General features: G+C 38.0%; 1 protein-coding gene across 1 annotated transcript; it reads left to right on the top strand.

The window, feature by feature from the left end:
* Window positions 1-492: 492 nt before the first annotated feature.
* LOC105033951 (kinesin-like protein KIN-12B) lies at window positions 493-22,986 on the top strand. Its single transcript, XM_010908937.4, is given in 17 exon segments — window positions 493-871; window positions 985-1,119; window positions 1,243-1,326; window positions 1,435-1,560; window positions 1,636-1,695; window positions 1,784-1,837; window positions 1,933-2,025; window positions 5,677-5,772; window positions 6,329-6,474; window positions 9,702-9,851; window positions 9,937-10,066; window positions 10,162-11,193; window positions 11,331-11,429; window positions 11,509-11,661; window positions 11,792-12,586; window positions 22,459-22,693; window positions 22,696-22,986. Coding segments are annotated over 17 exon segments (3,768 nt in total). The 5' UTR covers window positions 493-562; the 3' UTR covers window positions 22,767-22,986.
* The last annotated feature ends 1,476 nt before the right edge of the window (window positions 22,987-24,462 follow it).

The following is a 24,462-nucleotide window of genomic DNA, read 5'->3' on the forward strand; positions in this document are numbered from 1 at the left end:
TAGGAGTCATTCATTCAGATTTCGATTTCAGATCCTCGTTTCTTTCAACTAAATATTTTTAATATATATTTTTAAAAATCAGACACTCCTTCGTAGTATTTTATTTTTTTTAAAAATTCTCAAACCAATTTACCGACTTTGCTTAATATGTCAGTAAATTCATCGCGAACTCCCACTGTCCCTGAGCATGCTGCATAACTTGTTTCATTGGATCTACAGCCAGAAGAAATGACGAAGTGGGGTCAACACGTGGTCCATTCCCATCGCTAAATCCAGATCTTACGAGTTACTGGACGGACGGCCCTGATGCATCCTCATGCCCACACCATCATCATGTCACACTCCTCCGCGGGTAATCTAACTCAAAATTCAAATCCCCATCAATAAATTCCAAAATAATTGCTATAAAATGACCTTTCTACCCTCCCCCATTTCAAATCTCTCCCCCTTCCTCCGTTTCCCATCCCAACGTCTCTCTCTCTCTCTCCCCCTCCCCCTCCCTCCCCTCCCCATCCTTCTCTCCCCTTTCCTAGGGTTCCGATCTCCGCCTCTCGATCTCTAGATGAAGGCCTTCTCGCACCAGAGGAACGCAAGGGTTCCACCCTCCGAAACCCTCACTCCTCATAAGCACCGGGCGCCGCGAATCCCCAAGGAGAACGTCGACCCCGGTCCTATCCCGCCGGAATCGTCCCCCTTCAGGTCCCCTTCCGTCGCCGGAAAGCCCCTTGTCGCGAAGAACCGGAGCCCGCTCCCCCCGCGGCCGTCGCTGTCCTCGAACCACGGCGGCAACCCCCTCAAGCGGAAGCTAAGCTTGGAAACCCTACCCGAGAATGGGGTTCCGGCCTCCATGGCCTCGGATTCTGGTGTTCAGGTATGCCGCTTCTTTATAGGTTTCTTGAACCCTAGGTTGGAAAAGTGGGAAGTTTTTCTTGATGGTTCCCCTTTTCTGCTTTCTTCTCCGTTGATAATTTTATTGGTTATCAGGTGATAGTGCGAATGCGGCCTCTGAACAAGGAAGAAGAAGGGAATCTAATTGCACAGAAGATTTCCTCAAACTCTATTTCTATCCTTGATCATGCCTTCACCTTTGATTCGGTTGCTGACTCCAGATCCACACAGGTGAGCCTTTCTTTTGATTCATTATCGATTCTGAACAGTAAAGTTTACATCTTTTTGTAAGTTTTAAGTACCAATATATCTATATAAGATACACCCTCATTTGCTTCTTGATTTATGTTTTAGGAAGATATTTTCCATCTTGTGGGACTTCCATTGGTTGAGAACTGCTTGGCTGGGTTCAACAGTTCCATATTTGCATATGGACAGGTACTCACAGCTTCCTTGACTTCATTTTTTTGCAATTTCTTTGTATTTTGGTGGAATTTAATGCCAAGAATATTAATTAGTCATCTGAACTTGATATGTTGGAAAAAGACTGGCAGTGGCAAAACATACACGATGTGGGGGCCTCCGAGTGCTTTGTCAGAAGATGCTTCAGCAAGCAATGAGCGAGGATTGACTCCCCGAGTCTTTGAGCGGCTCTTTTCCCGGATAGATGAAGTGGGTAACACTTGAATGCTTTGCTAAGTAGGGTACATAACTTGTCTGTACTTACACATTCATAATTGGTTCTAGGAGCAAGCCAAGCACTCTGACAAGCAGCTGAATTATCAATGCCGCTGTTCTTTTTTGGAGGCAAGTGTGGTTATAATACTTTGGAATATAAGCATTTCTTGCTAGGTTGCTATCTAATATGTAATTTATTTGATCGATATATTTACAGATTTACAATGAGCAAATCACCGACCTGTTGGAGCCTACTCAGAGGAATCTTCAGGTGAAAAAAAAAATAACTTCAGTGTTCATCTGTTTTCTCCTCCCTTAGCTGTCGCATACTCTTCTGTTTTTGATGATTTGACTGATGTTTGTCAGATTAGAGAAGATGTAAGAACCGGTGTATATGTCGACTGCTTGACAGAGGAGTATGTGTGTACCATGAATGATGTAATCCAACTACTGACAAAGGTGCATTTATTGGGATGTCTATCAAGACTCTTTGAAGTTATATGATGTAGTTCTTCTTTTTCCATTTATTACATTCAAGGAACTTAAAGAATTTTTCTCAACAATTTGCATGAAGCTGACATGGTAGTTGGTTTTAAAACAGGATTTGTTTGCATATTTTTCATAATACATTTCATATATTTGTGTGCAGAGAACATGTAATGCCCTGTAAATTTGGGGTTGAGTATTTGGATTCTATATCTATATATTTTTTTATTTTCCTTTTGTTTTCTGTTTTAAGTATCAGCCTGCAACAAGTCTTCCTCCATTCTTTTACATCTCTAGAGTGGAGCTCCTGCTGATCCATGGCCAGCAGCTACCACCATCCGAATAGGGTCTTTGTTACCTTCATGTTCTTCTTTATTATTGCTCTTCTTTCGTGGCTGTTTAGTTCATATTACCTTCTTTGTTACCTAAATCATGATCTCTTTACCATGTGCTGCACTGACATTTATTGATCATGAAGTCTCATTGCTATCCAAGTTTTACATAGTACTTTGGAAACACATCTTCACTTAATTGATCTCAAGTCTATTACATTGACGATGCCCTAGAGTTTATCTATCTGTAGACTATGTTCGTAATTGCAACAGTGATGTGCATTTGGGGTGGCAATTAATGAGTTTGGATCGAGTGGGGGCAGGTCACATTAAAGTCATATATCAAGGTTTATGGACCTGAACAGAACCCGACCCAACCTTTAGCCAACTCGCTGATCTGTAGCCGGCTTGTTGACCTGCAATCTATTACATCAGAATTTTTGCACTGAGGAGAGCTTAGTGTGAGGTCATGCATGGTCTTGGTGATGAGATCCTTGAAGATCTGCCATTCCATGTGCATGGCATCAAACATCTTGGTGGATGGGCGGGGGTCCCAGCCATGGTCGCTGGTGATGTCCATGTGGATGGTGCTGCACTTGACATTGTTGAGGTCGTCGTCTGCTGGGTGGACCTGCTCTTGGATCCGCCACATCTCCACCCACACCTCCACACTAGCAAGGTGGTGTTATTGCCGATGAAAGACCTCATGCATTTGAAGGTTTCCCAGGGAGGGACATGGGGCATGTGGTTGTGGAGATGGGAGGAGATGAGGTGGATATGTGAGAGACATAGTTGCTTATTGTCGTGGAGGTAGGGGACAAGGAGATAGGATGAGATGGAGAAGAATGAGGAGAGGTGGGTAGGGTTGGGGACCTTGAGCCCATGCTCCCAAGTCCCAGGTCAACTACCTTAGTTGGGTTAATGCTATTATTTTTTGGTTATCTTCAATACCACTCCTACCTTGGATTAATGCTATTATGTTGGTTCATTGGATCGTTTATCCAACAACTCATTCGCTTAACAACTTAAAATTAATATAACAATATATTTGAATGTTAATTGTTATATACATGTCTTGGCCCAATAGGTCGAGAGGCCCTGACCTGAACTGCTGGTGTGTTGGGATTGGCTGAACTGTACCTAACTTGTGAACCCAATTGGCTAGGTTAGATGGGTCATGTAGGGTAAACAAGTTAGGTTAGAAATTGCCACCTCTAGTGCATTGGAAATCTCTTGTTTTCCAAAGTAATACATAGAGCACTGTCATATATCTATATATGTAAGATTTTGTTGTGTTGGTGCAACAAAACATTGTTGCTATGTTTTCTGGTATTCTCCCCATAATTTTAATACTGTTTTCATTCATTCCCTTGTTGGTTGCGAAATTATTAGATAATCACTGAGTGAAAGTATTTATGGCCCTCGCTTTTGGTGCTGCATAAACGTTCAACTGCAGAAGTTAAGGGATTAAAGTTATTCATAGTGAACACGTACTACAGTGAACTCTATAAGCATATATGCATGTATGTGTGTATGTATGTGTGTGTATGTAATATGTATTTATGTATACATAAATATGTATCTATGTCTATGTACATACATGCATATGTCTATTCTGCATGTTGCCATCATGCACATATGGAAATTTTAGGTTTGCAGATACATGTCTTTTGGTTCCTGTATGATAACTCTATTCTATATATTGATTCAAATTATACTATGGCTGATAAAATAGGAATTTTATATGATCAATCAAGATTATAATATTAAAACAATTAGAAACCAAATGAATGGCATTGGTATAGCAGTCCATGTGAATAAATCCATACTACTAATCATGACTAGTGATCTAACCATCTTAAAACACATCTACATGAAATATAGATGTGCTTAGATGCTTCTAAAATGTAGGTTGAATTAAGTCATTGTATCTTGCTATTAGATTGACCATTTCATAAAAATGTGTTACAAAGACACCATAAGTCATTCTATTCCTGCCTTGTAATGTCTTTATCTCTTTATATTCCTTCATCTTCATTCTCCATTACCACATTTCTCAAGTTGATTTCATCCTCTAGTTCAGTACTTTCCTTTTATTTCCATATTTTCAGTTGGGGGATGCGTATGAGCCTTGCTTGTGTCAGTGCCTAAAACTCTCGACAATTAGGATAACATCATTTCATAAGAAAGGGAGTGACAAGTGCTTTTTAGGGGGAGGGAATTTTGCAGTAAGAAAGAATGTGAATGAGATATTTTTTGTCCCGTTGGAGGTGAAAACCATGTGATTGGGTGGAAATGGCTTGGTAAATCAGAGGTGGAGCCTGAGCTCAGTGCCTGAAACTCAATTAGGATAACATCATTTAATTAGATAGTCCACACTCCACAGTGAGGTGCAGAAAGAGAGTGACACTTTGTGCTATTCAAGGGGGTAGGGGAATTATGCAGTAAGAAAAAAATGTGAATGAGATATTTTTGTCCCATTGAGGTAAGAAACCACATCATTAGGAAATGGTTTAGTAAATTGGAGGTGGAGCCCCCTCTCTGAAATTGGATGACCCGGTAGAAGAGAAAAAGTTGGAAATCTTAATTTTTTTTAGAGCTATCTCGTGAGTCAAAGAAGTTGATTTTAAATTATTATAAACTGTGTGTTCGTATGAAGTCCTTGTTATAAGAACATGCACATTTTCATGGTACTCATTTATTTTTTTTTATTCTAATAACTTTTCCAAATCAGTTCACATTTCTCAGTTTTTGGAAACAGGTTCAGAACTTATACAACTGCTTGTTTGAGTTTCTAAAGTTTTAACTGAAGTGCTTTTATGGAAACATGTGTACATAGTCACATGGGAAGTTATCTTAGGGGCTTTTGCACAAATGCTGTTCTCAGCATGTGTAAAAGCTTTTCATTTCCTTAGAGTTTGGGACTGGCACTTGTCATATTACGTTTGTAAAAGGGGTGAGAGTATTTGAAAATGTTTTATGAATATACCTGTCGTTAAACATGTCCATATTCTTCAAAGTTCAAACACTCTTAATATTGACTAAAATCTGGAGCAATCTACATTAAGTATTTCTTTTGAAATGATTTAGATTTTGGATTAGAGTATTTGTGCTGTTGAAATATATTATTTTTTGTAATGTGTAATTTCCAACTATACTTTAAATTACTTATGGTAGTTCCTAAGTTCTAGACGATTGGCCTCACATTGTTTCCTTTTTGAGAATAACTTTCTGTTGAGCATTTTTTTTAAAGAAGTTCATGATTCATTGACAGTGCCCCTATGAAATACAGGGACTGACAAACAGGAGGATTGGTGCTACTAGTATAAATGCAGAAAGTTCTCGTTCACATTGTGTGTTTACTTGTATTGTGGAATCTCGATCCAAGGTAATGCCTTTTTGTGCTTTGTGGTTAGAAAAGCATTTGAAATGTCGGCTATGATATGTTGTTATGAACTTACTACTAACTATTCTATTTTATTCTGACCCTGGAATGAAACTTAAGAAGGCACTCTTTTTAACAAAGAGAAAAGAAAGACTTGCATGCTTTTAGTTAATATTAATTGAATTTTTTTATATCTTTTGGATAGACTTGAATTAGATAGGTTACAGACTTAGTAATTTTTGTGGAATTCTGTTGTCATATACATATGCATGCAAACACAGTTTGTTACACTCTATTAAGGATTATAAACTTTCATGTCCTTAAATATAATTCGTAAAATCTCTAGCCTTTTACATGTTTCTTTTGTCTTTTAATATCTCATTGTGCATGGCTGACGGAAGTAGTCTAAACTTTTGCAGAACCAACCCTGTTAATCTAAGCACTTTTTTGCAGCTTTTTAATAGCACAAGTCATATGATATACTCAACCATAGATTGCATTGCTTCATGTCATCTGACTAAATATTAAAAATGTGTTTTCTTATTTTAACATCTAATAGAATGTGGCTGATGGGCTAAGCAGCTTAAGGACCAGCAGAATCAACCTTGTTGATTTGGCAGGATCAGAAAGACAGAAACAAACTGGTGCGGCAGGAGAACGTTTAAAAGAAGCAGGAAATATTAATCGTTCCCTTTCACAGCTTGGGTATGATTTCATTTTTCTTCAACTTAATTCTATTGATTACATGTATACTCTACTTGAATAAATGATAAATCTAGTACGTTCATATATTTCTATGAAATCAAATGAATCATAATAGCACATTCCATCTGTTTAGTCATACACAGAACTATGGACAAGAGTTGGAACATTGTTATAAAGCAACGAATAAATAATATGGGATAGCCCGATATCTATGAATGTGTGGATATACACTTTTCATTGTATATGCTGTTTTAAAATTTTGTTTTTTTCCATAAGCCAAGTTTAACCAAATGAAATAGCACATATTATTTTTCTAATATTAATTTGTTAATTTGTTTTAAGTTCATAAAAATCCTTTTTAGAGTTTTAATTTTTTGGCTTAAAATGTTGAGACTTGGTTCGTTTGGCTTAGCAAAACCAAAAATGAAACAAAATGTTTAATCTCAAGTCAATATAATACATAACACGTATGAATAATTTTCCACATGAATTTGTCAATATGAAGAGGGCATGGTGAATCTTAACTTTGATTTGTAAGGAGATGCTATCACAATCTGAACTCAGAGGATGAAGAGATTTGGGTTCGGAACTTCTGGGGAGAATCAATTACTGTCATGTGATGACAGCCCTTGAGTGCTTTATTTGTAAAGATAATGGTATAATATAGGCAACACATGTGCTTCAAAAAGTATAAGCATGTCATATATTGATTTCCATCCATCAAGATCTTTCATGGTGTGTGGTGTCCCACACTGTTTTAATACTTGGGATGCATTAGCATGAAATGTGCAGCACTGTCAACAGACATGCCTAATGGATGGCATGACAAACTAGAAAATACTTTTTTATTTGACTATTAGGCTACCTTGTCTGATTTTTGGACACAGTTTAAACATCAAGGAAGAATTTGATTTCATTTAGTATCCTAAATCAAATTAAAAATTCATATTGTGGTTGATGAACACAATCTGGTTATTTGTGTAATGATATTTAAAGAATTTACCACCAAACTATGTGAAACTAGTTTCTTATCTCTTGCCCTCTCTCCTCATTCTTTATCTTCTCTTCTTTCCTTTTATTGTATTGTATAGTTTTTCCATTCTTTTAATGAAAAGGCGGGTGGGCTATCTCTCCCTTTCCCCTCAAAAGAAACAAAGAGAAAGAGCTTTTTTTAAAAACTTAGAAGTTATGAATGTGGGAAGTGCATTTTTATTAGTGTAATTCTGGTAATCTTAATTAGTTTGATGGGATTCATAGCAAAAATTAGTTTGATGGGGTACTGAACCATGCTGTCTATATTGAATGTATTTATTGCTATTCTGCCATACAGGGGGAATAGATTGATATTTTCTAAAACAGGCCAGTTTATGACACACCTACATGTAGTGTGCATATAAATTTTAATCATGATAGAGACCACATGGCAAGGTATGCTGTGATCCATCACTTAAATTCTGGCATTGTACGAGTGATACAGCTATGAAAGAGGTTTTAGTGTAGATGTTGATGTAACTCCACAATTTCTTAGAAATATGAGAGACAATAGGTGTGTGAATAGTAAACATTATGCTTGGAGTCATTTAGCAAATTGAGTGACAATAAACATTATGAGTAGATGACTCTTCACAAATATCACCTTGGGTGCAACAACAACAACATAAGGCCATTGGGGGCATCCTAACTTGTTAACCTGTTGGTTTTGAAAGTGGTTGCAGACTGAGAATGGATGCAAGACCAAACCCTTTAAGTGGACATATAGGTAAAAAACTAATTGAACTTTATAAATATGTAGAATCTGTCACTAAATTTGAAATAATACATAAGGGAATTATATTTGATGCCTTGAATGAAAATGCTTTGTTGGCAAGACAAGTGCAAGTGATGAATAGATATATCAGCACATCATGGGTGTATTCTGCTCATGCCATGTTGTAAGAGTGGGTTCTTCAATCAATCTGGAGCCTTTCCAAATTGAATGGTGATGAGGAGTTGGAGTAGGCATGCATATTTAGAATTACGTTCAGTGATGTGGAAGAAGTGGTCTTTCCTTTGAAGCAATTAGATGATCCCACATGTTATATCACCATAATGAGTGCACATGGCAACAAAGTCATGATCCATCTGCTAAAATTGATATGGAAAGTTTCCTTTTGAGAGTGGTTCACTATGGCATTGCATTGAGTTGCTGGAAATGTTGAGGCTTAGAAGACCAATCATGGAAAATGAAAGAACATGAGTACTTGAGGAATCTAGTTGCATCATATATTGCACAGTAATTGTTAGATCCTGTTATACATCTGCAAACTCTAGAATCATTAGAAGACAATAAGAGACTTTGAGTTTGAGAATGTAGTAAAAGTTCTGTGTTGGTTGCCACTTAAAGGAGCTAGGGTGATTATCTCCTAAAACATATGTTGAGGGAGTTTATTGCGAAACCTTGAACAATGGCACAGCTAAGTCAAAATATATATATTGCTAATGAAATTGGTTGTGTTGGTATATTTATAAGGTGGTAACATCTTCATGCTGATGCGTTTTCTTGATGATTATCTTTCTTAATGTGTGAATTGTGAACCTTTTTTATATTAGCTAGGAAGTACATTCAATTAGAATTTATTGTTTTTGCTATAATAAACTTGGAGGGCTAATCATGTGCCAATTCCTTTGAAGTGTTTCTATTTACTAGTATGCTAGTTGAACCTTTTAAATGCCTGTTGTTTCTTGCCCAAGTAAGGTAATTAATACGTCCTGACCATTACAGTTAGAAAATTATATTTTGTAGAGTTCACAGCTAGAAGGATGCTCCTTTAGTTTGTAGTCTATCGTCATCTACCTCCTTCACTAGTGGATTTGTTTCATGGAAACTTCAATTAACTTGACATTCACTATAGTGGTCTTTTTTCATTATATTGCATGTAAGAATGAATTTTTGGTCATATAAAACTAACCATGTTGGTATGTGGAAAGCATATTGGTCAGCATTCCCCAGTCATATGTTCAAAGAATGTTTTATGTACCTGAACCGGAATAGCTAACATTTCTTCACCAAAGAATGAATTCGTTCATCTACACTTTTCTAGAGAAAATGCACAATTCTATATGACATTTCATATATAATGTCTTAATTCTGTTTCCTCTAATAAATGCAATCATTATGGGAGCTTCAGTTCTTCTCCATATATCAAATTAACCCTGGTTTGGTGATTTTTCTTGTGTGGGAGTTGCAGGAACTTGATTAAAATTCTTGCAGAAGTTTCACAGTCTGGAAAACAGAGACATATTCCGTATCGTGATTCCAGGCTGACATTTTTACTGCAGGAATCTCTTGGTGGTAATGCTAAACTAGCAATATTATGTGCCATTTCCCCATCACAGAGGTAAAGTTTCAGAGACTCTGGAGCTATGTTCCCCCAATTTCCGCTCCTCTTTTCTATTTTGTAAGGAATTTATTGATAATTGCAGCTGTAAGAATGAAACATTAAGTACCTTGAGATTTGCACAGCGTGCAAAAGCCATAAAAAACAAGGCAGTAGTAAATGAAATAACACAGGATGATGTTAATGTCTTGCGTGAACAGATACGCCAACTGAAGGTAGAATGCTATCATATGTTCATCATTTATTAAAGGTTATCATTTAATGAGGTTTACCTGCAGTTGAATTAATTGTATGAATACATTTTCAATAGGATGAACTTCTACGAATGAAGACCCATGGAACCCAATCAGAGAACAATGGAAGTTATTCAACAGGATGGAATGCATTGCGGAGCTTGAATCTTTTGAGAAAGAGCCTTAACTGTCCTACAGCAGCATTACCCGTTATCAAAGATGACAGTGATGAAGAGATGGAAATTGATGAGAATGATGTCGAGAAGCCCCATTTCGAAGCAGGCGTACAGCCATCTTCTGAAGACAAAGTACCTGCAGCATTAGAGATTTCAAAGGAGGAGGTAAGGTCCTGTAAGTCTGATAATAAAATGGTTCTTGGAGATGAACAGTCAGGTTATATATCTGGGTCTGGCAGTGGCACTGATCAAGTCGATGCAGTGGAAGGTTGTGAATTAGAGGACAAACAAAAGGCACATATTTCGGTTTCAGATCCACCACAAATTTCTTCCAGTTCTCCAAAATCCATCATATCACCATCCAGCCTTAGTATTGTGCCATGCCAGACATCCCCCCTTCTTCAGTCACCTACATTAAGCACCTCACCGATGGTCGAAAATTGCAGCAGGAAGAGTCTTAGGACATCATCGTCGAAGTCAGCATCTCAGAAAAATATGCTAGAAAATGTGGAAACTCATTCAGGGGATCTAAAGTTATCCTTTGCAGACACTTCAAATCACAATTCCGTGAATGCTTCTATCATGCAAACCTGTAAGAAACTCCTGGCACCAACTGAACATTTGGCAGCCAGTCTTCATCATGGTCTTCAAATTATTGGTAACCACCAGCGTAGTTCGGCTATAAGGAGGTCATCGTTCATGTTTCCTATTAGACCTGTTGATGTCAAACCAATGAGGCCAGCAAGCAAGGTTGATGCTGGTGTACAAACACTTGTTCAAGAATCAGAAATATCAGAAATTTTATCTACATTTATCTGTAATCATTGTAAAGATAGAGCTTCTACGGATGAATATAGCAATGGAACAGATTTGCAATTAGTACCTATTGACAGATCAATGTCTTCAGACAAACAAAAGATACAAGTTCCCAAAGTAGGTTTAAAAGCATATGCTTAAACGTTATCTTTATTATATTGGTATTTCATATTTTCTTGTAAACATTTGTTAGACTTGTTGGACCTAGGTTAACACATTGTACTAAAGAGGGGAAAATTTATTGTGACCTGTAGGCAGTGGAGAAGGTATTGGCTGGTGCCATCAGGCGAGAAATGGCAGTTGAAGATCAGTGTGCAAAGCAAGCTGCTGAAATTGCACAGCTAAATCGTTTGGTTGGGATCCTTTTCCATCTTTCAGTTACTGAACTTTTCAATATGTGCCGTACTCTCCTCATCGTCATGACTTTTGCAGGTCCAACAATATAAGCATGAACGTGAATGCAGTGCCATAATTGCACAGACACGTGAAGATAAAATTTCTCGCCTTGAGAGTCTTATGGATGGTATTTTGCCAACAGAAGATTTCATGGAGGAAGAGTTTGTTTCACTTATGAATGAGCACAAGGTATTTCAGGTTCTTCTGCCAGTTTCATGAATTTTTTGGTTTATGTAGTTGTCAGATTCAAGGTTCTTTATGAAAATGTCTCCATCAATATTAACTGTACTTATATCTACGATTATTATGGCAAACACAGCTTCTTAAAGAGAAATATGAGAATCATCCTGAAGTTTTGCGGGAAAATATTGAGCTTAATAGAGTTCAGGAGGAGTTAGATCGGTGCAGAAACTTCTGTGATATGGGTGAGAGGGATGTGTTGATGGAAGAGATTCAAGATCTAAGGGGCCAACTGCAATATTACATGAGTTCTTTGATGTCAACTCAGAAACCAAATCCACTGCTTCAGTTGGCTCATTCAGTTGAACCCAATTCAACACCTCTTAGCCCAATATCAGAGTTGGCTGAAGAAAGTGCTGATGAGAAACTTAAACAGCAGAGGTGTCACTGTGATGAAGCTGAAAGTAAGTGGATTTCTATTTCTGAAGAGCTTAGACGCGAACTTGAAGCAAGTCGCTCTCTCGCTGAAAAGTGGAAGTGGGAACTTGATTCTGAGAAGAAATGCTCAGAAGAGCTGAAAGAGGCATTGCATACAGCAATGCAAGGTCATGCCCATATTCTGGAACAGTATGCAGAACTTCAGGAGAAGCATATTGCTTTACTTGGGAGGCACCGGAAGATCAGTGATGGGATTGAAGATGTAAAGAGAGCAGCAGCAAATGCTGGGGTTAAGGGAATTGAGTCCAAATTCATTGATGCCCTTGCAGCTGAAATTTCGGTTGTAAGAGCAGAGAGAGAAAAAGAGAGGCGCTATTGGAGGGATGAAAATAAATGCCTTCAGGCTCAACTTAGGGATACTGCTGAAGCTGTGCAGGCTGCTGGAGAAGTGCTAGTGCGGCTAAAGGAAGCAGAGGAAACTGCTGCACTTGCTCAGGTAAATTTACTTGCAGTTGCACAAATATTTGCTGCAATCAATTTGGTTGCTCCAATGCAATTATACAAATGCACATGCATAGAGTTGTGCATGCTTGTGTGTGTGCAGTGTGCATCTTGTTTGGGATGGAAACATGATACTGTAGATGTGACTGAGATGAGTAGGAATAACAATACATAGGAAAACTAGCCATACCCTAAAACCCATCAGCTAGGTAAGTTTTTGGTAGTCTAAAGCATTCAATATATGAATATGTGAATGTGATCAGATACATGTGCATGGACATATGTGCATGAAACAGATAGGAAAAGGCGTGAAATTTGCTTCAATTTTGCATGTCTGTCTGCTTGTGTTTATGTGTGTTTATAGAGAGAGAGAGAGTTTACAGACCACAAAGCTTCTTGCTAGTTGCATATGTTGCATAAGCCAAAAGGTGCATGGAGATCAGGACATTATCACTTTAAAGACTAAGCAATATCCACCTTTTCTTATGTAGTGTTAGGGGTAACAAGTTGATTCAGTCTAGGCCTAGAGTCATTGTTGAGCTGGGTCAGTTTGGGCTTAGAGTCAGTCTTAGTCATAAGCTCAAGTAGAAGATGGTTGGAGGATAATTTTAGTTACAATTCAGATAATAAAACCACAAGCTTGAGTTGACCCCAGATGTGGACCTACTAAAGCACAGGCCTTATATCTTTTGAGCCAAGTCTTCAAGCTATTTTGGTCGGTCTGAACCAATTGCACCCTTGATGCACAGGTTTTGGTGCTTTTGTATGGTGTTCATGGTTAAAAGATTCCGCTAGCCAGTTCCATGGTGCTTGATGGTAGCATATGTGGTAGTCATGATAGATTTGGAGTATCACAAGGGACATGTAGCATGGAAGTGTGGCTGGTATGAAGGTGTTGCTATAGTTAGGGTATGGCTGTGCTTATCCACCAATCATGTACTAGCCACTAGGAGTATGTAACTTTCACATATGTGATTCATATACAACTGCCAAATGCGTGATCTAATTCGATCATTAGCTAAGCAAAATTATGAACCATACACAAATAAGTATAGTCTTTGTATGAATAGAATGTATTCAATTGAACACCACTTGACTGGTGATCAATCATTGGTGGTTCTCACCCTTCTTTGAATCATCTAGAGGCCCTCTTAAAGTAGCCTTCTTGCATTGAGATGTCTTCTAGAGGAGCCTCACCTGTCATGCTGCAGTTTCTCTGGTTTCATTGCAAGTTTTAAATGTAAAACAAGATAAACTACTTTTAGTGGTGTAAAGAACAATTGGACCTCTTTGACCTTTAATTCGATCAAATATTGATGCAAACAACAATAGAAAATAGAGTAGATAAACTAGAAAATAAGTGCTGAAAATTTTCAGAAAAGCAAACTAATGCCAAATCTTTCACAAACAACTGGTACTTGGAGTAGATCAAAATAGGACATCAAGTATTCACCCAAAACTAGGAGAAATACTTGAAATCTAAACACTTATCAAATTGGGACAACAGAGAAAATCATTGGCTTTTGTTAGTCTCTCGTGCGTACCGCAGTGATAGAGAGATCGGAAGGCACCGCAGGGTTGACTCCTCAAAATCCTAGCCTCCTAATGCTTCAAGACCTTAGCTGGTGAGTTGTAGCTCTCTCTAGAATCTCTCTTCAGGAAAAATGACTAAAAGTTAATGAAGTTGGAAGCTTCAAACTTATATCTACCCTAAGGCTTCTTGAGGAAGTCGACACATATTTCATAAGAACCCCCCAAAAGACCACATAACCTCCTAACATCCCACGAACATAACTTTTAATACAAAAACATCCCAAAGGCACATATAAGAATTGATGCCCTTGACCAAAGTCCAAAATGTGAACTGACGATATTACCCTTGCACCTAATTAATAAGAAGATAATTGGAATACTACTACACATATTATTTTATATAATATGTATACATTTGCATTATCCTCCCCTCGTTAGAAAGAACTCGCCTCCATGCGAGTTGCCATCTTGGCAGCCTTGCATTTATCAGCATCCACCTTCATAAACTCCTTTTCACTTATCTATGAGTTGTCATGATCAGGCTTTCCTACCCATTTGACAAGGAATTGGAAGTATGTACCAGCTCTAGTCTTGATCTCTCGTACTTGGATTACCCTTTCAATAGTATTTTTCATGTTTCTAGGCACTGGGTTGATGCTTCACCTTTAGTACTATGCATTTCTGATCTCAAATCACCATGAAAACTATAAAAATCAGCAACATTGAAGATGGGGGAAATATCTAGACCATAAGGGAGCTCAACTTCATAGGCATTTTCACCAAATCCATGGAGGATTTTGCAGGGCCAATCTTCATGCTTTTTAGCTTGTGATAAGTGCATAGTGGAAACCTTTTCTTTTGAAGAAAAACCATGGCCCAATCCCAAACATTGTATGCCTTGAACCTTTGATGGCGATTAGTAACTTCTTTGTATCGTTTGTTCACTTTATCAACTTCCTTTGAACCTCTTCTTGAACTTCTTTCAGATTTTCTGCATAAGCAATAGCATCATCACTAACTCACGGCTGATTTGATACATCCATAAGGTCAACAACCTAATTCAAATTCTGCCCATACACCAACTGAAAAGGACTCTTCCCAGTCGACCTGTTGATAATGTTGTTATAGGCAAATTCAGCCTGTGGTAGGATTAAGTCCCACTACCTAATGTTGTCTTGTATAAGGCACTATAACAAATTTTCTAAGTTGCGATTAACCACTTCCATTTAACCATTTGTTTGGAGGTGATACGTACTGCTGTATTGCAAGTTGATCACCAACAGCTTCCATAAGGTCTTTCAAAAATGATTAAGAAATTTGGAATCTGATCGGATGTGATAGGCATCCCATGCAATTTGACCACTTCTCAAAAGAAAAGATTCACCCCATGAAAATTAGCCATCTTGGAGAATCGATCCACAATGATGAAAATGGAATCAACTCCCTTTACTGTCCTTGGCAATTCCAACACAAAATCCATGCTAACTTCAACCCATGGATCTATAAGAACCAGTAATGGGATGTACAGGCCTGTATTTTGCTACCGTCCCTTGGAAACTTGACATGTATGACACCTATCAGCATGTTGATACACATCGTGTCTCATAGTTGGCCAAAAGTACTTATCAGCCATCAAATTCAATGTCTTCTCTCTGCTAAAATGACCTCCAAGACCCCTTCCATGTAGTTCAGCAATTAGAAATTCCCTTAGGGACCCCTTGGTATGCACAACTTAACACCTTAGAACAAGTACCATCATTAACAACATATTCTGCACACACTATGTTGTTCTTTGCTGTATGTTTTTCAAGTATTTCTTGAAAATAGGGATCCTCTGAGTGTTGCTTCTTAATCACCTCTAAGCAAACAATACTAGTATACATAGTCTTTAACAAGTAGACCCTTCTACTCAAAGCATCAGCAACTTTGTTTTGCACACCAGTCTTACGTTGTAGGAAAAATGTGTATTCTTGCAGAAATGCCACCCATTTTGCATGTTGTCTATTTAGCTTCTTTTGAGAATTTAGGTGTTGCAAGGCTTCATGATTTGAATGCAAGATAAACTCCCTTTAGATTAGATAATGATGCCAAAATTTCAATGCCTGGACAATAGCGTAAAACTCAATGTCATCAGTTGAATAATTTTGTCGAGCTCTATTGAGTTTCTCACTAAAGTATGCCACCAAATGTCCCTCTTGGCTTAAAACACCTCCAATCTTAACCTTAGATGGATGCATCACAATCCACTTCAAAGAGCTTATCAAAATTCGGTAAGGCTAGTATTGGTGCTTTTGTCATCATTCTCTTTATGTCTTGAAAACTCTCTTTGGCCTTTCATTCCAAGTGTACTTTCCATCTTTGAGGCATGTTGTAATTGGAGCTATTATAGTGCTGAAGTTCTTAATAAATCTTCTATAAAAAGTTGCCAAGCCATAGAAACTTTTGATTTTTATCAATGTCTTTGGAGTAGACCAACTTGTAATGACTTGAATCTTCACCGGATTCACCTTTACACTCTTGATTGGAACACCAAACCCCAAAAACTCTAAATTTTCTACCATAAACCTGCACTTTTTAGCATTTGCATACAACTAATTTTGTCTTAGAAGCTTTAGGATTTCTACATGATGTTTGCTATCCTTGCTATATACCAATATATCATCGAAGTAGACAATAACAAACTTCCCGATTAAAGATTTTAGCACCTGATTCATGAATTTTATAAAAGTGTTGGGAGCATCTGAAAGCCCAAAGGGCATAACTAGCCATTCGTAAAGCCCTTTTTGGTCTTGAAAGCTGTCTTCCACTCTGATCTTATTCTTATTTGATGATAACCGCTCTTCAAGTCAATCTTCGAAAAGATTCCAGAGCCCGATAACATGTCCAGCATATCATCGAATCTTGGGATTGGAAATCTACACTTGATTATTATCTTTTTAACAGCTCTACTATCCACACATATTATTCATGATCCGTCCTTCTTAGGAGTTAACAAAGCTGGCACAGTGCATGGATTTAAGTTTTCTTAAATAAAGCCCTTCCTAAGAAGCTCCAAAACCTACCTCTGAAGTTCATTATGCTCTTTTGGACTCATCCGATAGTGTGGTAGGTTTGGTAGGGTAGCCCCATACCAAATCAATGTGGTGTTATATCTCCGTCATGGGAGGTAAACTATCGGGTAATTCTTCGGGCATAACATCAGCAAATTCCTCCAAAGCCCCTTCACATTTTCAGGCACCATTTGTGGCTGCATTTCTTCCATCCCAATGAGAACATACACAACTCCACTTTCTTTGCTTTCATCTACAAGCTCATTCATATTTAGAAGAGAAGATGAACACCCCTTTCCTTGTGATATTATCATCTCTCATAGGTTTCAACACAAGAAGCTTCTTCTTATTACCATTCTTCACAAAAAAAGAATAAGTGTTCTTGCTGCTATCATGGAGTGTACCTCGATCATATTGCCAAGGCGGCCAAGTAGAATGTGGCAAGCATCTATTGGCACCACATCACAATACACCGTTCTTTAAAAGATCCAAGAAAAAATTAACAAAACATCTTGAGGAGACAATTTCCTTATTTCCTTTGTTAAACCAAAGAATGCGATATGGTTGCGGGTGTCTCTCTAGCTTGAGTTTAAACTTATCCACCATCTCTTGAGCAATCGAATTCTCACTATTTCTACTATTAATAATCAGATTGCAAAGCTTTCCTCCCATGGTACAATGCATTCGGAATATGTTCTTGTGAAGCCACTCATCTTTGTTGTTAACTGATCGTGCAAGCATAGAATGTCGGATGATAAGCACTTAGCCAACCTTATCACCTTCAATTCTCTCTTCCTCAGCATCAGATGCCTCGCAAGCTTCAACTTGTTGATCCACATCATCCACATTAGCGAATTTTTCTTCAAATGTGTCATGATCTTCAGCCAGATTAACATGAACACCAGTCCTTTTTGGACACTCATTGGACTTATGCCCAACTTCAAAGCACCTATAGCACTTGTTATTCATAAGCCCTTGAGTGTTTTGTTGTGTTTGAATTTCCTTCCAATTGTTGGTAGTCACTTGTTGATTAAGATGGGTGGGAGCTGCTATCCGCCACTTCGAGCAGTATTACTTGCCTTACTAGTTGATGCACCACTGCTGCGATCATTCCTAGCCTTTTTAAAGGATCCATGATGAGTTGGGACTCAACTTTTAGTGCAAGTTGATAAGCATCACTCACTTTAGAAGGCCGTTGTAAGCTCACTTGATCTTGTATGGCCAATATGAGACCATTCACATATCTGCTGACCCTTTGGCTCTCAGTTTCAGCAAGATTACTTCTCAATGATAGTCTATGGAACTCTTGGGTGTACTCCTTCGTAGTCTTCTCACGTTGCCTTAAGTTCTGCACCTTTTGGTACAAAGTCTGTTCATAATCTCGAGACAAGAATTGAGCTTTTAACTTCTTTTTCATCTTGTCCATCTTCTAATCTTCCCTTTTTCCCTTGATTCTTGATCATTTTGATAGTGTTTCCACCAAGTAGAAATGGATCCCCTTATAGCTTTGCTCTTACAAGTTTCACTTTCCTTTCTTCAGGCACTTTTTCCAATCAAAATAACTTTCAATGCTGTCCATTGAGTCCAAAAGTTCTTCTACTTCCATGTCTCCATCAAATTCTGCAATATGAACTTGAATCCCATATTCTTTAGAATTTTGTAGAGGATGTACAATGCAAGTTTTCTATCGTTAAGGCCTCTCATTATGATGTACAGATCTTCCCAAATCAGATCTGCATCCATCACTAGAGCTATCGCTTTCTGCCTCTGACACATGATCTAGTTCATTTTCAGCCTCCCTAACATGATCAGATTCTTAGTCACTCCCATCCCCATGATTACGATTATTATTAGTTGAATAACCAAATGAGTAAGTTGCGGAACTTGCTCTTGTAGCACTTTAGCGCTTTAAACATCTTAACAGTAACATATCTGCCTCTATTGTCACGGTTTCCTCTTCCACCTCTTGCGGTCATCATTCTAACAATCCTACTTAATAAACCAAGAATGAACAACCACAAGGAAAGAACTTGCTCTGATACTAATTTGATGCAAACAACAACAAAAAATAGAGTATACAAACTAGAAAATAAGTGCTGAAATTTTCAAAACAGCAAACTCGTGCCAAATCTTCCACAAACAACTGGTATTAGGAGTAGATCAAAATAGAACATCGGGTATTTACCCAAAACTAGAAGAAATACCCGAAATCTGAATACTTCCCAAATTAGGACAATAGAGAAAATTAGCGGCTTTTGCTAGCCTCGTGCATACTGTAGCAATAGAGGGATCAAAAGGCATCGCAGGGTCAACTCAAAACCCTGGCCTCTTAATGCTTCAAAATCCTAGCTGGTTTGGAGCTGTAGCTCTCTGCAGAATGTCTCTTTAGGAAAAATGACTAAAAGTTGATGGAATAGGCCGGAAGCTTCAAACTTATATCCACCCTAAGATTTTTGAGGAAGCTAACACATATTATATAAGAAACCCCCCAAAAGACCATATAACCTCCTAACACCCCAAGAACATAACTTTGAATACAAAAATACCCCAAAGGCCCACATAAGAATAGCTGCCTTTGACCAAGGCCCAAATGGTGAAATGACGATATTACCCCTGCACCTAATTAATAAGAAGATAACTAGAATACTACTACACATATTACTTTATATACATATGTATGCATTAGCATCAAATATGAATGGTGATGTTGGCATTAGTCCATCCTAAATGGAGTCAAGGCTTCTTGGGATGGTTAAGCATTGATTTAAAGGAAAAAGTAGAGTACACGGCCATATTGCCACTAGCCATATTGTACCATGCATTGATGTAGTTGGCACCTCTATTAGCTGACATGTAGCGCTGTGAATTGGCATGTCTTCGTACAAGAATATACACCCTACCCTCCTCTGTGCCGCTTCCTGGAAGCCACCCTTTGAAAAGAAGAGACTTGGCTTTCCATATTTAAGACCAAACTGCCTTCTCTTCATGCAGGGACCTCCACCCAACTTTCGCCAGAAATGCTAGGTTAGTTGGCTCCAAGCGTCTGAAGCCCAGAACCCCTTCTGACTTAGGCTTACATACCTACTCCCATAAGTCAGATAGATGCCTTTGGATTCGACGTTCCCTTACAAAAGGAATCTCCTCTGGATTCTCTGGATGCATTTTCTAAAAGATTTCCCCCCAAAGAAGAGCAAACATCTCTGAAGACTGATTATCCCTGTCTCTTTAGCCCCACTTCCAAATGTGTTCTTCCTATGGCCATTTCCAGGCCTTTCCAGTCAGTTAACAACAGCATTTTGGGGGCTACTGGTGAATTTGCCTTTAAGCTTAAGAGATAACACATGAACACACCCTTAATTAAGTAGCAGTATGATCTTTCGTCTCTGGACTGGGACTAAGCAAATGAATTTATTAGTTCCATTCAAGTACAACTAGATTTGCCACTACACTTGCTATTTATCCAGCTTCAAGCAGCTCTCTAGTTACCAGCACGGACAAGTCTTATATCAGTAGCCAGTAAATAAATGTAGAGGCACAAAATTATCAATTGAGCACCACTTCATATTTGATGCATCAACAAGCACTTAAGGCACCAATAATAATATCCCAACTACTAGAGGAAACAAGATTATATGACGTAAGAGACATTGTTTTATTATGAAGTAGGACTGCTTTTGTCTAAGTGCTTTGACAGCTTGCTGGCCATACATTGAAATATTAGAAAAGAAGATCACTTAAAGTGGCAAATAATTGCCTAAGCATAGGGGTTGGTCGCATGATCAAGACTGAATGACAGATAGATGTGAATGTCTATAAAATGTATGACGCAGACAAGGCAGAAAGAGGATGCTCTAAATGCAACAAAGTCCAAAATTTTGGCCCTTAGGGTAGATCATTCACATAATAGAACTGGGAGGATACATTGGTTCAAAACTGTGCTCAAAGATGCTTTCTGTTGATTTTCTTTTTCCACTGACATACTACTCTCCTTTTACTAGGACTGTGGCTTTAATCCTACCAGAGCAATTGGGTGTTTTAAATTAAGTATCCACACCATGGATGATCATGATTTATGACATCTAATGTACCTGGAACCACCCATATGTTTTGGAGTTCATTTACCATGTATTTCTGGTCAGCAAAATTAATACCAGTTCTATGTAGTTTTGATTGCATAACCTTGACCTGCTACCCATCTTATCTGAAATTGATTTCCCCATTTTCTTTTTCTTGAACTCATTCCTGAGTGGTTGAATAAGAAATGTATCCTGTTTCATAAAAATAATCTTCAATGTGATGGAGGATTCCTTAATAATATTTATTTGTGCTGATAATTTTTGAGAACTTTTTTTGTTGTGGTAATTACAAAGAACTTGAATTATAGGGCCCTTCTCTCTGCTTCTGAAAGTTATATAAGGCACTATATTACTGTTTTTTCAGTTTTAGGCCTGACATTTTAAGGAATGCTTGGCAAATGAGGACCAGCCAATCCCAAATAGTTGGGAGAAGGCTGGATTGTCCTGGTTATGCTAGAGTATGGCATATAACAATTTCAAATTATGTTATTGTTGCTAATTTAGAAGTTATTTTGGTTACCTGTTTGTAATTTGTTTACAACCACAAGATTTAATGACTGCAGAGCATTTAACATGATAGTGTTTTGAAGCCACCTTCTCATACTGATTGGCTTCATACTCTCTCTCTCTCTCTCTCTAAGCAATTGTTTGGTTCATACTCAAGTTCTTATTTTAGGTTGTAAAAATGAATTAGTCAATGATATTGGAAAGTCTATATTGAATATTGGGAGTTTGGTATTTTTTTTGTTGAATGGTACAAATTTAAAGACAGACATCGTATGTGCTGGGGCTTTGCTCATAATGTCTTATTTGTCAAACCTTAAAATTCAGTGTTGGATACACAAACTGATGGCTTTTATGTCACGTCATTATTATTATGAAGTTGGACTTTGTCTTAACCACCCAATCATATGCAAAGAGCCTTTGGGTTTCAACATGATGGAATTTAAACTTGTTATAGGCACTTTCTTGGCATTATTTACTGAGTCCCTCGTTGAAAAAAACAACAAAAGTTGATATATTAAAGTGTCTCTGGCTGTGGGTTTATTTTGACAGTTAATGAAGTTCAAGTATATTAAGGCATTACATGTTCGGCAGACCAATGAATGGGAGGCTTTTTGGCTATATTTCATTGTTATTGCATCAGTATTTGGCATTGAATTTCTTCTAGATAAACATGCCATATCTTCCTTTTTTTTTTTTTTCAGAAGCGTACGTTGTTGGCAGAACAAGAGACTGAGAAAGCCTATCAAGAGATAGATAATTTGAAGAAGACTTATGAAAAAGAGATTTTATTATTAAATCAGTTTCTTGCGGAGTCACGTCTCCCAAAAGAAGCTCCAAGAACTGCAGAATTTGATGATCCTGCTGCAGCCAAATATGATGGTGGGAGGACTCTCACTGATCAACCATGGGTACAGGAGTTCGAACCTTTTTGCCATGAGGGGAAAATGAATTTTCTAAGGGCACAGATCCCAATTCATGGTTTTCTGGTTATGATCGGTGCAACATCTGAAGCAATAAAGAACTGGATGTCAGCCATCTGTTTGTATCACAAAAAAAATGTTGTACACTCAATTATTGATAATATCTGCTGTCAATTGGTTATATCTACAATTTCTGGCTCTCACTGGTTGTGAGGACCTGTTGTTATTTCGATCAGGTTATCTCGTGTCACATTCATGTTTTGTATGATCAGAACAGATCTATAAGAGCCGGTTCTTTGTATTGTTGTATGAATTTTGAATATAATTTTCTAAATTGATTATCCATTATTCATTAAGACCAATTGCAAACCTTATTGCACGTATCAGCTGGTTATCCTAGTTCAGAATATGGTAATGTAGAAGAAATCTAACAGATTTGTTCTTGTTCTTTAGATTTGATGCTTGGAAGGAGATTTTGGGATATTCATTTCCTTAGACAGCAAGCTTATTACCGCAACTTTCCTTTTCCTGCAGTTTGAAGAATTCATTTAATCTTTCATAAACAGTTATGATGTGATAAGATCATGATCCTTTGTCACAAGCAAACAGAACTTCAGTCGCTATCAAGTGGATAGAATGGCCATTTCTTGGAGGGTCATCTTCGCATGTTACGGAAGGCGTCTTTCTATGATTTCATAATTGTGCTCTGAACCATCTTAATCACTTCCCAATTCCTTGACTATTTTCTAGTCATAAATCTCTTAACTATGCTTTGAAACAATCTTAATGTCTCCTGAGACATCCCATAAGCACTAGCATGTTCATGCTTGCAAGTTGCAACAAACAAGTTTAATGAGAACGACATGAGGTTGGCTTCATTGCCAGTTGGTTGACGAAGATATTTTGAACACTTGCGAGTGTTTGGGTTGAACCCAACTTACCTATAACGTAGACATGACTCTCCAGTCTCCATAAAGGAAATAAGTAACAGGATAACATAGGTAAAGTCAATGGATTAGGAGTGACAACTCCATACGTTGCTTCAAAACCTACTTTTAATCCTGAACCCATCCCTATTTTGTATCGATCAGCATGCTCAATTACCCTGGGTGGGTCCCCCTCCCTTTCAATAAAAAAAAAGCAAAAAAAAAAAAAAAACATGCTCAATTACCAAAAGGGAAATCCATATGTAACTAACTCTTATCTCATTTAATCCAAGGTAGTACAATCCAAAAGTCTCGTTTCTGTCACACTAGGAGGCTCTAACAACTCCTAGAAAAAGGTCTACAGACTGATGGAAGGTGTCCACTTGCTAACACAAAGCAATGGCCTGAACAAGATGCTAGCTTGCTCTTTCCCCGAGCTTGCTCTCATTTCCTTGTTGCTTTGGATGTCAAGAAGATGGTGTGGAGAAGGGGGGGACGAGTCTTCAAGTGGTTCAGCGGCAATGCCCATTTCTTCTGCTGATTTGAAATCTAATGCAGACATCCTACCTACAATGCATTTGGAACACTCCCTGTGGAAGGACTGGATTGTGGAGAGTCTATAGTATCAAAGAGACCATAAAACAGAGGTCTCATGGCCTTGTCCCCCCCACCATGAATGTAATTGTGGACCAAACCCGAGACATCAGAGGACCGTGGGAATGAACTCAGAGAATCAAAATACTCTGGGCCGGGGTAAGATTCAAACCATAGAGTTTAAGCTTGCAGAGGGAACTGTGAGTCCCCCACTTTTATTGTGGGGAAAGGGAGGCAATTGGATCGCAACATTTAATTGCTATGC

This window comes from Elaeis guineensis, chromosome 9 (assembly GCF_000442705.2).
Source record: "Elaeis guineensis isolate ETL-2024a chromosome 9, EG11, whole genome shotgun sequence".
In the NCBI taxonomy this organism is placed as follows: Eukaryota; Viridiplantae; Streptophyta; class Magnoliopsida; order Arecales; family Arecaceae; genus Elaeis; species Elaeis guineensis.